The 16,561-nt window shown below is 46.2% G+C and overlaps 1 protein-coding gene across 1 annotated transcript in view; it reads right to left on the bottom strand.

Moving 5' to 3' along the window:
• Positions 1–16,561, bottom strand: part of ak9 (adenylate kinase 9) — a 370,082-nt gene that overhangs the window by 156,075 nt on the left and 197,446 nt on the right. Inside the window, exons 22-23 of the mRNA XM_078213534.1 lie at positions 11,049–11,309; positions 2,667–2,864 (exon numbers count right to left, since the gene is read on the bottom strand). Coding sequence (XP_078069660.1) covers positions 2,667–2,864; positions 11,049–11,309 — 459 coding nt within the window. The remainder of the gene's footprint in view (positions 1–2,666; positions 2,865–11,048; positions 11,310–16,561) is intronic.

Genomic DNA, 16,561 nt, shown 5'->3' with positions numbered 1-16,561 from the left:
TCCAGTACTCTTCCTATACTCCTTGACACCTTTAGAGTCTAGAAATCTATTTCCTTCCTAAAAATATTCAGTGATCTGGCCTCCACAATCTTCAGTTGTAGAGAATTCTGCAGGTTCACCATCCTCTGCGTGAAGAAATTTCTCCTTAGCTCAGTCTTAAATGGCCTTCTCTGTATCCTGAGACTGTGAACACTTGTCCTAGCCAGCCAGAAGAAACAACGTGCCTGCATCCAGTCTGTCCAGCTCTGTCAGATTTTTATACATTTCAATTAGACCCCTTCTCAATCTTCTAAATCCCAGCAAATACAGGCCCAGTTGACCCAATCTCTTCTCATATCACAATCGTGCCACCCCAAGGATCAGTCTGGTGAAGTTTCATTGCACTCCCTCTCTGGCAAGTATACCCTTTCTTTGGTAAGGAGACCCAAACTGCACACAATATTCCAGGTGTGGTCTCACCAAGGCCCTGTACAGCTGCAGTAAGACACCCTTTCTCCTGTGCTCAAGTCACATAGCAAGCCAGGTAGATTTTTACAACAATTGATGATAGTTTCATGATCACCATTATTGATATTAGTTTTCAATTCCGGATTAATTGATTGGATTAATCAGTTAAATAAATTTCAATTCCATCAGCAGCTGCTGTGATGGAATTCACACCCATAATTGCCCTCCATACTCCTCTCCATGTTCCCTGCAACCACCACCACCTCTAACGCCTCCCGCCCAACCATGCTACTAACTCTATGTACCTGTTGTCTCCAGATTCATGCATTCTATGGGTTCCAGATATCTCTGTGCACAGGAGTTCAATGTATTGGGCAGAATTTTCCCAAAAAATTTCAAAGGGAGCGATCTCACGAATAAAATTCTAAGAGCTGAACGAGCGAGAAAACTGGACAGTTTTAGATTCGTTTTTTCAGCAAGTTGAAAAATGCAATCTTACGGCAATTAGTCAAAAAGCGCCAGGATGCATTTCTTGCCAGCAGAGGATGGGACGGAGCTTAATCTCACTGGGAAGCTGGCTGCTGAGCTCTTGGGGCACCATTGTGCAGGTGCCATGATCTCCCAGTGCACTGTGTACACACATACACAGCGCACCGGAGGTTTTTTAAGTTTTAAGTTTATTTATTTGTGTCACAAGTAGGCTTACATTAACGCTGCAATGAAATTACTGTGAAAATCCCCTACCCACCACACTCCGGCGCCTGTTCGGGTACATTGAGGGAGAATTTAGCATGGCCAATGCACATAACCAGCACGTCTTTCAGACTGTAGGAGGAAACTGGAGCACCCGGAGGAAACGAGGAGAACAATGATGAGACAGAGTACAGGAATGAGATAGAGAATCTGGTGAACTGGTGCGGCAACAATAATCTCTCCCTCAATGTCAACAAAACGAAGGAGATTGTCATCGACTTCAGGAAACGTAAAGGAGAACATGCCCCTGTCTACATCAACGGGGACGAAGTAGAAAGGGTCAAGAGCTTCAAGCTTTTAGATGTCCAGATCACCAACAACCTGTCTTGGTACCCCCATGCTGACACTATTGTTAAGAAAGCCCACCAATGCCTCTACTTTCTCAGAAGACTAAGGAAATTTGGCATGTCAGCTACGACTCTCACCAACTTTTAGATGCACCATAGAAAGCATTCTTTCTGGTTGTATCACAGCTTGGTATGGCTCCTGCTCTGCCGAAGACCGCAAAGAATTACAAAAGGTTGTGAATATAGCCCAATCCACCACACAAACCAGCCTCCCATCTATTAACTCTGTCTACACTTCCTGCTGCCTCGGCAAAGCAGCCCGCATAATTAAGGACCCCACGCACCCTGAACATTCTCTCTTCCACCTTTTCCGTCGGGAAAAAGATGCAAAAGTCTGAGGACATGTACCGACCCCAAGAACAGCTTCTTCTTTGCTGCTGTCAGACTTTTGAATGGACCTCCTTGCATTAAGTTGACCTTTGTCTGCACGCTAGTTATGACTGTAACACTACTTTCTGCACTCTCTCATTTCCTTCTCTATGAACAGTATGTTTTGTCTGTATAGCATGCAAGAAACAATACTTTTCACTGTATGTTAATACATGTGACAATAATAAATTAAATCAAATCAAATCAAATCAAAATCAAAACATGCAGACTCCGCACAGACAGTGACCCAAGCCAAGAATTGAACTCGGGTCCTTGGCGCTGTGAGGCAGCAGTGCTAACCACTGTTCATTGTGTCACTGCCCCCCCGCCCCCGACTCCCCCCCCCCCCCCCCACTCCACCCCCCCCCCCGACCCTCTCCACCCCACCACAGACATCAGGACTCACTGGCAATCACTCCCTGTAACGGTCTCTACCCCCGACTTATCGGCACCTTGTATATCGCCCCTCCCCCCCAATCACAGATGCGGCTGATCAACCCCCCTGCAGTGTTCGCCCTTCCCTCACCACCCCCCACGGAGCTCCCCCCTGCCCTCCCAGTGCGAAGCTGCCCAGTGGGTAGTGCCAGGGTGCCCAGTGGGCAGTGCCAGGGTGCCAGGCTGGCAGTGCAATGATAAAATCTCCCCTTTTCGATGTATATTTTTGATACATTATTATAACATTTAATCATGCAGTAACCTTTAAAGGCAGGCTGAAAAATATTTTTGTGGCAATAGAAAAGCTTGACTTACTTTCCATAACTTGAGTAACTTCATTCAAAAGAGCCTCTGGAGTTTTCTCTGCAATCTCCAACATTTTATATACAGTTGTGGTCAGAGCTCCCTCAATCCCATTCCAGCCATTTATGTATTCAGTGACAATCTTGCGATAATTAATCATTTCTGGACCATCTGGATAACCTCCCTCAGGAACCTCAGGCATTACGATTTCTAAGTTTCACAATGAAACAGAATTTATTTTACTTTCCCATACATTTTGAACTTCATTAAATTTCTTTTTTTTAATTAATGAGTTCTGTAACATATGTACCAAAGAATGTTAACAATATTTAATTTGCAAATCTTGCTCCTGGGAGGTTGCCAACCCTTGCTTTATCAAAAAATATTATTCTCGGGATGTGGAGCAACGTTGACAAGGCACATTTAATTTAGTTGTCTTAAGGGCATTTGGAATCATCCATATGGTATGGAAACAGAGTCATTTGTAGGCCAGTGTTGGCAGTTTCATGACCCTAAAGGATAGCAGTCAACTAGTTATGTTTTCCATAAAAATCCAACATCTTGCAAGGTCATACTCAGTTAGAAACCCTTAAGTTACTAAATGTTTATAAATTAAATTTCATAATTTGCCATGGTGAGATTTGAACTCCGATTGCTAGTCCATTTCCATAGCTACTAGACTATTCATACTATTTGAGGAGCATCAAAACCATATTGGTTGGCATTGGCGGGACAACAACTGGCATAAATTGTATAAATCTCTTTAAAGGAATGTACTTGGCACAACTGCACTGTGCTGGTCGTTTCAAAATCAATAGTTTTAGTGTGATTATCATTTTGTAGCTGAATTATGTGCTAAATCGACAAAAGCCATTTAAAAAAATCTAAACCTGCATTATTGGAAATCATGATGTGGAGATGCCGGCGTTGGACTGGGGTGAACACAGTAAGAGTTTTAACAACACCAGGTTAAAGTCCAACAGGTTTATTTGGTAGCAAATACCATTAGCTTTCGGAGCGCTGCTCCTTCGTCAGATGGAGTGGAAATGTGCTCTCAAACAGGGCACAGACACAAAATCAAGTTACAGAATACTGATTAGAATGCGAATCCCTACAGCCAACCAGATCTTAAAGATACAGACAATGTGGGTGGAGGGAGCATTAAGCACAGGTTAAAGAGATGTGTATTGTCTCCAGACAGGATAGCCCGCAAGTCCAGGAGGCAAGCTGTGGGGGTTACTGATAATGTGACATAAATCCAACATCCCGGTTTAGGCTGTCCTCATGTGTGCGGAACTTGGCTATCAGTTTCTGCTCAGCGACTCTGTCGTGTGTCGTGAAGGCCGCCTTGGAGAACGCTTACCTGAAGATCAGAGGCTGAATGCCCGTGACTGCTGAAGTGCTCCCCAACAGGAAGAGAACAGTCTTGCCTGGTGATTGTCGAGCGGTGTTCATTCATCCATTGTCGTAGCGTCTGCATGGTTTCCCCAATGTACCATGCCTCGGGACATCCTTTCCTGCAGTGTATCAGGTAGACAACATTGGCCGAATTGCAAGAGTAGGTACCGTGTACCTGGTAGATGGTGTTCTCACGTGAGATGATGGCATCCGTGTCGATGATCCGGCACGTCTTGCAGAGGTTGCTGTGGCAGGGTTGTGTGGTGTCGTGGTCACTGTTCTCCTGAAGGCTGGGTAGTTTGCTGCGGACAATGGTCCGTTTGAGGTTGCGCGGTTGTTTGAAGGCAAGAAGTGGGGGTGTGGGGATGGCCTTGGCGAGATGTTCATCTTCATCAATGACACAGGATCTGCTCAGATGAGGAGGATTGCAACAGACACCTCCAGATGCTGAAAAATGCCCTCATAAGAACAGGATATGGCGCTCGACTCATCGATCAATAGTTCCGACCCGCCACAGCGAAAAACCACACCGACCTCCTCAGAAGACAAACACGGGACACGGTGGACAGAGTACCCTTCGTCGTCCAGTACTTTCCCGGAGCGGAGAAGCTACGGCATCTCCTCCGGAGCCTTCAACATGTCATTGATGAAGACGAACATCTCGCCAAGGCCATCCCCACACCCCCACTTCTTGCCTTCAAACAACTGCGCAACCTCAAACAGACCATTGTCTGCAGCAAACTACCCAGCCTTCAGGAGAACAGTGACCACGACACCACACAACCCTGCCACAGCAACCTCTGCAAGACATGCCGGATCATCGACACGGATGCCATCATCTCACGTGAGAACACCATCTACCAGGTACACGGTACCTACTCTTGCAACTCGGCCAACGTTGTCTACCTGATACGCTGCAGGAAAGGATGTCCCGAGGCATGGTACATTGGGGAAACCATGCAGACGCTACGACAACGGATGAATGAACACCGCTCGACAATCACCAGGCAAGACTGTTCTCCTCCTGTTGGGGAGCACTTCAGCAGTCACGGGCATTCAGCCTCTGATCTTCAGGTAAGCGTTCTCCAAGGCGGCCTTCACGACACACGACAGCGCAGAGTCGCTGAGCAGAAACTGATAGCCAAGTTCCGCACACATGAGGACGGCCTAAACCGGGATGTTGGATTTATGTCACATTATCAGTAACCCCCACAGCTTGCCTCCTTGACTTGCGGGCTATCCTGTCTGGAGACAATACACATCTCTTTAACCTGTGCTTAATGCTCCCTCCACCCACGTTGTCTGCATCTTTAAGATATGGTTGGCTGTAGGAATTCGCATTCTAATCAGTATTCTGTAACTTGATTTTGTGTCTGTGCCCTGTTTGAGAGCACATTTCCACTCCATCTGACGAAGGAGCAGCACTCCGAAAGCTAATGGTATTTGCTACCAAATAAACCTGTTGGACTTTAACCTGGTGTTGTTAAAACTCTTACTGTATTGGAAATCAGCCAGATTAGTTAAATCGACAGCCTTAATTGTGAGACAATTAAAGAATAAGTAATTCACCAATAGATGTGTTAGTAAGGTGGGTGTGATAATTTAATCTGTGACACAAAAAGTTTATAATTATAAATACATTATATAATTAACATTTGGGGTGCAAGTGCCAAACGAGCAAGAAAACGGGAGAGTTTCAGACCTATATTCTGACCTGTATATTGGGCGAGTTTGAAAATGCAATCTTATGACAGTCTTGTCACTTTTTGGATAATATTGCGATTCTCACTAGTGGGGGGGGGGGAGCCGGTTGCAGACTTCTTGGGCGCAGGCACCCCGATCTCCCAGTGAACTGGGAGACCTCCTACCACCCCCACCCATGTCCCCCACACGAGCATCGGCCACCCAAGCATCAGCAGCAGTAACTCTCCATGGCAACACGGATCATGATGTGGAGATGCCGGCGTTGGACTGGGGTAAACACAGTAAGAGTTTTAACTCTTAATTAATGGCAACACGGGTCACTGGCATTAGGCATCAGGACCCTCCCGATGCGTCCCTTTCATGACCCCCTCTGCAGACCATCCTGCATGCCCCTGTGCCAGTCTCCTCCCCCTCCCCCCGCCAATCACCCCGACCCTTGCATACCCCCTTCACCACTCAACCCCCTTGCATACCTCCCCGCCAATCACCGTCCCTGCAGAGCTCCCCCACTGGCAGAAATCCCTTCCCCCCTGCAGAGCTCCCCTTTGCCTCCCTCCTTGTAGAGCTCCCTCCCCCACTGCACAGCTCCCTTCCCCCACTGCAGAGCTCCACCCTTGCCTCCACATCATAGCCCCACCCGGGCTCAGGCTCCACCCCCACTCAGCCCCACCCCCTTGGCAGTGCCCCGGTATAGTTATGGTGCTCATTGGCAGAGTGCCCAGTGGGAAATGTCAAGGTGCCTGGTGGGCAGTGCTAGACTGGCACTGCCCCATGGTCACTGTCCGGCCATGCTACCAACCACCTGCTGATGGAGACCAGCCGTGATTCTCGCCGGTATGAGGACCAACCGGAGGTAAGTCCAAGTGAGCACATATGAAGACGTCTGGGACTCACTACTGGCATGTAAAACATGTAATTAATATTTAAATAAGAAAGGGTGCGAAGCCGATCTCCCCGGCAAAACAGGGCCAAGAAGTGCTTTTGGAGTTGGGCGGAAACAGGGAGTTTGGTGAAACAGGCAGCAGAGGCTCCAAGGGAGAGTGCTTATTGGTAAGTAGTGAATCAGGTTGGTAAGTCTTTACAACGTTTAGCACTTTTTATGGTTTGAAAATACACTACTGTGGTTCATAATCTGTAAGGGCTGGAATTGATTGGACGAAGACAAGGAAAGAAGGGCTTAATTAGTGCTAAATGTAATAACTATTTATTTTGATGTGATTGATTAATTAACACTAGAAATGTCAGTCAGCAGGGTGCAGTGCTCTAACTGTGAGATGCGGGAGGTCCATGATGCTTCCTGTGTTCCAGATGGCTACATCTGCAGTAAGTGCATCCAATGACAGCTCCTCACAGACTGCGTGGTTCAGTTGGAGCAGCAGTTGATTTCACTTAGGAGCATGCAGGTGGCAGAAAGCATCATAGACAGGAGTTACAGAGATGTGGTTACACCCAAGGTGCAGGCTGGTAGATGGGTAACTGCTAGAAAGGGCAGGTAGTCAGTGCAGGAATCCCCCGTGGCTGTCTCTCTCTCTAACAGGTATACCGCTTTGGATACTATTGGGGGGGGATGGCCTATTGGGGAAAAACAACAGCAGTGGCCAGTGTAGTGGCACCACGGCTGGCTCTGTTGTTCAGCAGGGAGAGTCAAAACGCAGAAGAGCAATAGTCATCGGGGTCTCCATAGTCAGGGGCATGGATAGGCATTTCTGTGGTCCTGAAAGAGACTCCAGGATGGTGTGTTGCCTCCCTGGTGCCAGGGTCCGGGATATCACTGAACAGCTGCAGGGCATCCCGAAGGGGGAAAGTGATAAGGCAGAGGTCATAGTACATGTTGGTATCAATGACATCGGTAGAAAGAGGGATGAGGTCTTGCATCAAGAATTCAGGGAGTTAGGCAATAGACTAAGGAGCAAGAACTAAAGAACAAAGAACAAAGAAAATTACAGCACAGGAACAGGCCCTTCAGCCCTCCAAGCCTGCACCGACCATGCTGCCCGACTGAACTAAACCCCCTACCCTTCCGGGGACCGTATCCCTCTATTCCCATCCTATTCATGTATTTGTCCAGACGCCCCTTAAAACTCACTATTGTAGCTGCTTCCACTACCTCCCCGGGCAGCGAGTTCCAGGCACCCACCACCCTCTGTGTAAAATATCTGCCTCGTACATCTCCTTTAAACCTTGCTCCTCGCACCTTAAACCTATGCCCCCTAGTAATTGACTCTTCCACCCTGGGAAAAAGTTTCTGACTATCCACTCTGTCCATGCCCCTCATAATCTTGGAGACTTCTATTAGGTCACCCTTCAACCTCCGTCATTCCAGTGAGAACAAACCAAGTTTCTCCAACCTCTCCTCATAGCTAATGCCCCCCATGACAGGCAACATCCTGATAAATCTTTTCTGTACCCTCTCCAAAGCCTCCACATCCTTCTGGGAGTGTAGTGATCAGAATTGAACACTATATTCCAAGTGCAACCTAACTAAGGCTCTATAAATCTGCAACATGACTTGCCAATTTTTAAACTCAGTGCCACGGCCGATGAAGGCAAGCATGCCATATGCCTTCTTGACTACCTTCTCCACCTGCGTTGCCACTTTCAGTGGCCTGTGTACCTGTACACCCAGGTCCCTCTGCCTATCAATACTCTTAAGGGTTCTGCCATTTACTGTATATTTCCTATCTTTATTAAACTTCCAAAACGCATTACCTCACATTTGTCTGGATTAAACTCCATCTGCCATCTCTCCGCCCAAGCCTCCAACCGATCTATATCCTGCTGTATCTTCTGATGGTCCTCATCGCTATCCATAAATCCACCAACCTTTGTGTCATCCGCAAACTTACTAATCAAACCAGGTACATTTTCTTCCAAATCATTTATATAGATGTTACAAACAGCAAAGGTCCCAGCACTGATCCCTGAGGAACGCCACTTGTCACAGCCCTCCATTCAGAAACACACCGTTCCACTGTTACCCTCTGTCTTCTATGACCGAGCCTGTTCTGTATCCACCTTGCCAGCTGACCTCTGATCCCATGCGACTTCACCTTCTGCACCAGTCTGCCATGAGGGACCTTGTCAACGGCCTTATTGAAGTCCATGTAGACAACATCCACTGCCCTACCCTCATCAATCATCTTCGTCACTTCCTCGAAAAACTCGATCAAGTTAGTGAGACATGACCTCCCCTTCACAAAATCATGTTGCCTCTCGCTAATACGTCAACTTATTTCCAACTGGGAACTCTCGGACAATCAACTATGGTTTCATGGTCATCAGTAGATTCTTAATTCCAGATTTTTTTTATTGAATTCAAATCCCACCATCTGCTGTGACAGGATTCGAACACAGGCCCCCAGAACATTATCTGGGTTTCTGGATTAATAATCTAGCGATAATACCACTAGGCCATCGCCTCTCTCCGTTGATACAGTTGAGAACCAAGATGAATACAGAAAGTTCAGAGGGAAGGTGAAAAAGTACACTAGAGAAGCGAAGAGGAATTATGAGAAAAGACTGGCAGCCAACATAAAGGGAAACCTAAAGTCTTCTGTAGGTATAGAAATAGTAAAAGGTGGTAACAGGAGGAATAGGGCCAAATCGGGACATAAAAGAGAATTTACACAAAGAGGCTGGAGGCATGGCTTAAAAGAATACCTTGCATCCAGCTTTACCAAGGAGGTGGATGGTACCCAGGACATAGTAACAGACAAGGAAACGCTGTTCCTAGAAGAGTTCAAAATTGAAAAAGAGGAAGTGTTGAATAGACTGTTGGTACTTAAAGTTGACAAGATACCAAGACCAGATAAGATGCATTCATGAATGAAGTGAGAATGAAAATTGCAGGAATGCTGACTAGAATCTTCCAGTCTTCCCTAGACTCAGAAGACTGAAGAATTGCAAATGTTCAAAAAAGGTTGTATGGATAGCTGCAGAAATTATAGGGCAATTTAACATCAGCGGTGGGCAAGCTACTAGAAACAATTATGTGGGATAGAATTTGTGGTCACATGGAAAAATGTGGGTGAATTAACAAGAGCCAGCATGGATTTCTAAAGGGGAAATCATGTTTAACTAACTTGCTGGTGTTTTTGAGGAGATGACAGATAGTCAGATATGGGTAATGCTGTTGATGTGGTGCATACGGACTTTCAGAAGGCATTTGATACAGTGCCCCACAACAGACTTATGAGAAAAATTATAGCCCATGGAATAAATGGATAGTTACAGCTCATGGAATAAAAGGGACAGTAACAACATGGATACACAAATGCCTGAACAATAGGAAGTAGACAGTAACGGTCAATGGATATGTTTTGGGCTGCAGGATAGTTTATAGTGGAGTTTCCCATGGGTGGATATTGGGATCATTGTTTTTCCTGATATATATTAATGATCTAGATCTTGGATCTTGGTGTTCAGGAGACAATTACAAAATTTGTGGATGGTACAAAACTTGGAGGTATTGTAAACTGTAAAGTGGACAGTGTAGAACTTCAAAAGGACATAGGCAAGTTGGTGAAGTGGGCAGATAGATGGCAGATGAAGTTCAATGTAGCGAAGTGTGAGATGATGCATTTTGGTAGGAAACACATGAAGCAACAATATAAAATAAGGGGTAACATTTTTAAAGGATTGCAAGAGCAGAGGGACCTGGGTGAATATGTGCATAGATCATTGAAGGTTGAGAGAGCAATAAAGAAAATGGTAATCTAGGCTTAATAGGGGCAAAGAGAACAAGAGCAAGGAAGTTATGCTGAATTTACACAAGGCCTCAGCTGGAATATTGTGTACAGTTCTGGGACTATAGGGAGGATGTGAATGCATTTGAAAGAGTGCAGAAGATGTTTACAAAAATGGTTCCAGGGATGAGAAACTTCAGTTCTGAGGATAGACTGGAGAGGTTGGGACTGTTCTCCTTGGATAGAAGTAGGCTAATAGGAGGTTTGATAGAGATGTTCAAAATTATGAGGGAAATGGGCAGTGTAGAAAGGGAGAAACTGTTCCGTTTCGTAAAAGGATCAAGAACCCCTTGTGCTTTAAATATCATAGAATCATAGAATAATTTATGCATATGGAAGTAAAGTTTACTTGAATCCAAATTATCCATGTTATTTCATAATTATTTCATAAGTTCAAACACATATTATAATTCCATTAAATATCATGATAAGCACATTTCTTGTCACAAAGGACTGACATGTTTCAAAAATGTGGCATGTGTATAATGCTTCTTTTTTCAGATTTTGGTAATTTTGCCATTTTAAACAAAAATTGCTATTGACTGACCGGGTTCTGGTTCCGGTTCTGTTTCTGCTGTAGGCACAGGTTCCAATTTTGTTGCAGGTTCTGATTCCATTGCAGGTTCTGGTTCTGTTGCAGGTTCTGGTTCCGTTGCAGGTTCTGTTTCTGTTGCAAGTTCTGGTTCAGGCACATTTTCAGTTGTTGGTTGTTGATCAAGCTCAGTTTGATCTGTTTCTGCTGAAGGCTGCGCTTCAGATATCTCGATGTCCGATTTAGATTTGGTAGGCTCATTCATTTCTTCGTCAGCTGTAATTCAAATGCAGCAGTTGAGTTATTACAGGGGCAGGCATGATTGGTTTTTGCTGCCTGTTAATTTATGTATTTGTAAGTCAACAAATATATTGGCCTCAGAATACCCAGTTAATGGGAATTAAGTTGATTAATTAAAAACAAATTGTCAACATTTTTACTGTGTAGATGTTTTGAAAATTTCAAAATGTGATAGTCATTGTGGTACAGGGGGGAGTTTGCTTGGCCCATCAAGTCCATGCTGACTATCTGTTTCAGCAGGGGTTCCTAAACTGTAGGTCACAAACCTCAGTGGGGTGGCAGAACAAGCAATTGGGGGCACAAGCTCTCTCTCCTCCATGGCGACCATGGGGCAGAGAAGTTCTGAGATTAGCTCCAAGGCCCTTTGACAAGCACATGCACTGTATTTTCCTGCCTTGATCTGGTGGATGTTGCCTAATTAAATCAGCTCCTAGGCCCACAGTCAAAGCTTGCAAACTGAACAAAGAACATTACTGGCTGTTCTACAATGAAGCCCTCCCACTCCGCCACTCCTTGCTCTTACAATCCCAAAAGCACTCTCACAGCACTGCAACCTCAAGGTGCTTTACAGCCGAAGATGGACTTTTGAAGTGTAGTCAGTTATAGTGGCAACTAATTTGCATGCAATAACCTGCCAGTAATAAGACATTGATCAGATAATCTGTTTTGGCCAGGACACCAAAAATAACTCTCCTGCTCTTCAACATAGATATGATGTGGAGATGCCGGCGTTGGACTGGGGTAAGCACAGTAAGAAGTCTCACAAAACCAGGTTAAAGTCCAACAGGTTTATTTGGTAGCAAATACCATAAGCTTTCGGAGCGCTGCCCCTTCGTCAGATGGAGTGAAAATCTGTTCTCCAACAGTGCACAGAGACACAGAAATCAAGTTACAGAATACTGATTAGAATGCGAATCTCTACAGACAGCCAGGTCTTAAAGGTACAGATAATGTGGGTGGAGGGAACATTAAACACAGGTTAAAGAGATGTGCATTGTCTCCAGACAGAACAGCTAGTAAGATTCTGCAAGATCAGGGGGAAAGCTGTGGGGGTTACTGATAATGTGACATAAATCCAACATCCCGGTTTAGGCCGTCCTCATGTGTGCGGAACTTGGCTATCAGTTTCTGCTCAGCGACTCTGCGCTGTCGTGTGTCATGAAGGCCGCCTTGGAAAACGCTTACCTGAAGATCCAAGGCTGAATGCCCGTGACTGCTGAAGTGCTCCCCCACAGGAAGAGAACAGTCTTGCCTGGTGATTGTTGAGCGGTGTTCATTCATCCGTTGTCGTAGCGTCTGCATGGTTTCCCCAATGTACCATGCCTCGGGACATCCTTTCCTGCAGCGTATCAGGTAGACAACGTTGGCCGAGTTGCAAGAGTATGTACCGTGTACCTGGTAGATGGTGTTCTCACGTGAGATGATGGCATCCGTGTCGATGATCCGGCACGTCTTGCAGAGATTGCTGTGGCAGGGTTGTGTGGTGTCATGGTCACTGTTCTCCTGAAGGCTGGGTAGTTTGCTGCGGACAATGGTCTGTTTGAGGTTGCATGGTTGTTTGAAGGCAAGAAGTGGGGGTGTGGGGATGGCCTTGGCGGGATGTTCGTCTTCATCAATGACATGTTGAAGGCTCCGGAGGAGATGCCGTAGCTTCTCTGCTCTGGGGAAGTACTGGACGACGAAGGGTACTCTGTCCACCGTGTCCCGTGTTTGTCTTCTGAGGAGGTCGGTGCGGTTTTTCGCTGTGGTGCGTCGGAATTGTTGATCGATGAGTCGAGCGCCATATCCTGTTCTTATGAGGGCATCTTTCAGCATCTAGAGGTGTCTGTTGCGATCCTCCTCATCCGAGCAGATCCTGTGTATTCGGAGGGCTTGTCCGTAGGGGATGGCTTCTTTTACGTGTTTAGGGTGGAAGCTGGAGAAGTGGAGCACCATGAGGTTATCCGTGGGTTTGCGGTACAGTGAGGTGCTGAGGTGACCGTCCTTAATGGAGATGTGTGTGTCCAAGAATGCAACCGATTCCAGAGAGTAGTCCATGGTGAGTCTGATGGTGGGATGGAACTTGTTGATGTCATCATATAGTTGTTTCAGTGATTGCTCACCATGACTCCAAAGGAAGAAAATGTCATCGATGTATCTAGTGTATAGCATCGGTTGAAGGTCCTGGGCGGTGAAGAAGTCTTGTTCGAACCTGTGCATGAAGATGTTGGCATATTGAGGTGCGAATTTTGTCCCCATGGCTGTTCCGTGTGTCTGGATGAAGAACTGGTTGTTGAAGGTGAAGATATTGTGGTCCAGGATGAAGCGGATGAGTTGTAAAATTGCATCTGGAAACTGGCAGTTGGCGGCATTGAGTACTGAGGCCGTTGCAGCAATGCCATCCTCGTGGGGGATGCTGGTGTAGAGTGCCGAGACATCCATTGTGACGAGGAGTGCTCCTGGTTCAACTGCTCCATGTGTGTTGAGTTTCTGTAGGAAGTCCGTAGTGTCGCGACAAAAGCTGGGGGTTCTTTGTACAATGGGTTTCAAGATGCCCTCGACATAGCCGGAGAGGTTCTCGCACAGGGTTCCATTTCCTGAAACGATGGGACGGCCGGGTGTGTTTGCCTTGTGTATTTTTGGGAGGCAGTAGAGATCTCCAACGCGTGGAGTATGTGGGATGAGAGCATGGAGGGTGCTCTGAAGGTCCGGATCAAAGGTTTTGATCAGAGTGTTGAGTTGACGGGTGTGTTCTTTGGTCGGATCTGTGGGTAACTGTCTGTAGTGTTCCTCGTTGTTCAGTTGTCGGTACACTTCTTTGCAGTAATCCGTTCTGTTCAGTATGACGATGGCCCCTCCTTTGTCTGCTGGTTTGATGACAATGTTGCGGTTGGTCTTGAGAGCGTGGATGGCGTTGCGTTGTGCTTGGGTGATGTTCGGTGCTGTCCTGTGAGTGCGGCTGATGAATTTGGTGTTGACGCACCTCCTGATGGCTGGGGCATACATGTCAAGTCGAGGGCAGCGGCCTTCCGGAGGAGTCCAATTCGACTCTTTCCTCTTCGGTTGCACTGCGGATCTCTCTGTCTGCTGTTCCGGTTCATTAGCTGTCTCATTGTGTTCGCTGTTGGCCTCTTGGGGTTTGTGGAAGAACTCCCGCAGCCTCATTCGCCTGATGAAGTCCTCTGTGTCTGCTGCGAGACTGATGGGGTCTATTTTGGTAGTGGGGCAAAAGTTGAGCCCTCGGCTGAGAACTTCGATTTCATCTGGCTGAAGTGTGTAGTCCGATAAGTTGACAATGGACTTTCCTGCAGTGGTACTGTTTTCTACTGTGATACCGGGGGAGGCTTGGTTGCTGCTGGTGGTGATGCCGAGTTTCTCAAGTTTCCTGTTCTTGGTGTGCATGTAGATGGTGTAGTTCCTTTGTCTCGTCTGCTTGGCAGAGTTTCGCAGCTGGTCTGCGTCCTGAGCGCAAGTTGAGAATATGAATTCGATCTTGGTTTCCAGGCTGCGGCGTTTGCTGTAGAGTTGGTGTATGAGGTGTTTGAGGAGGGTGAGAGAGGTGCGACGGCAAAGTCTCTCAGCGTAGTCTGTGTTAAAGGTTGACCTGAGTGGGTTCGTGATCCGTAGTCCTTTCGATATCTTGTCTGCTTTCTTGCATGTTTGTAGAAACTTGATGTCTGTGTCGATATGCGCGATCTTCTTGGAGATCCTCTCCACTTGGAGCCGGCAGTTTGCGATGTCGATGGCAGTCATGATGTGGAGATGCCGGCGTTGGACTGGGGTAAGCACAGTAAGAAGTCTCACAACACCACATTATCTGTACCTTTAAGACCTGGCTGTCTGTAGAGATTCGCATTCTAATCAGTATTCTGTAACTTGATTTCTGTGTCTCTGTGCATTGTTGGAGAACAGATTTTCACTCCATCTGACGAAGGGGCAGCGCTCCGAAAGCTTATGGTATTTGCTACCAAATAAACCTGTTGGACTTTAACCTGGTGTTGTGAGACTTCTTACTGTGCTTCAACATAGTGCCATGTACACTTTTACTTTCATCTGAGCTAGCAGATGGATCTTTGGTCAGTCAAAACCCAACAGCATTGACAGTGCAGCACTCCTTCAGCTGAAGTCCTCAGGTAGAATTTGAATGGGAACCTTCTCACTCAGAGGCAAGAGTGTGAACAACTGACCAAATGCTGACAGCTGGACAGTCCATGTCTAGGGATCTATGATACTGCTATGAGACCACACATTAGATGAATAAGAGTGTCCAGCAGTTGACTCAGGAATCAGTGTTGGGACCGCAATTGTTTGCAATTTACATAGATGATTTGGAGTTGGGGACCAAATGTAGTGTATCGAAGTTTGCAGATGACACTAAGATGAGTGGTAGAGCAAAGTGTGCAGAGGACACTGAAAATCTGCAGAGGGATATAGATAGTTTAAGTGAATGGGCAAGGGTCTGACACGTGGAGTACAATGTTGGTAAATGTGAGAGAGATCATCAATTTTGGCAGGAATAACAGCAAAATGGACTACTATTTAAATGGTAAAAACTTGCAGTATGCTGCTGTGCAGAGGGACCTGGGTGTTCTTGTGCATGAATCGCAAAAAGGTGGTTTGCAGGTGCAGCAGGTAAATAAGAAGGCAAATGGAATTTGTCCTTCATTGCTAGAGGGATGGAGTTTAAAAACAGGGAGGTTATGTTGCAGCTGTATAAGGTGCTGGTGAGGCCACACCTGGAGTACTGTGTACAGTTTTGGTCTCCTTACTTGAGGAAGGATATACTGGCACTGGAGAGGGTGCAGAGGAGATTCACTAGGTTGATTCCGGAGTTGAGAGGGTTGGCTTATGAGGAGAGACTGAGTAGACTGAGACTATACTCATTGGAATTTAGAAGAATGAGGGGATCTTATAGAAACATATAAAATTATGAAGGGAATGGATAAGATAGAAGCAGGGAGGTTGTTTCCACTGCCGGGTGAAACTAGAACTAGGGGGCATAGCCTCAAAATAAGAGGGAGCAGATTTAGGACTGAGTTGAGGAGGAACTTCCTCACCCAAAGGGTTGTGAATCTGTGGAATTCCCTGGGCAGTGACGCAGTTGAGGCTTCCTCACTGAGTGTTTTTAAGGCAAAGATAAATAGATTTTTGAACAGTAAAGGAATTAAGGGTTATGGTGAGCAGGTGGGTAAGTTGTGCTGAGTCCACAAAAAGATCAGCCATGATCTTATTGAATGGCGGAGCAGGCT

This window comes from Mustelus asterias, chromosome 5 (assembly GCF_964213995.1).
Source record: "Mustelus asterias chromosome 5, sMusAst1.hap1.1, whole genome shotgun sequence".
Taxonomy (NCBI): domain Eukaryota; kingdom Metazoa; phylum Chordata; class Chondrichthyes; order Carcharhiniformes; family Triakidae; genus Mustelus; species Mustelus asterias.
This window is presented reverse-complemented; position numbering and strand designations above follow the sequence as displayed.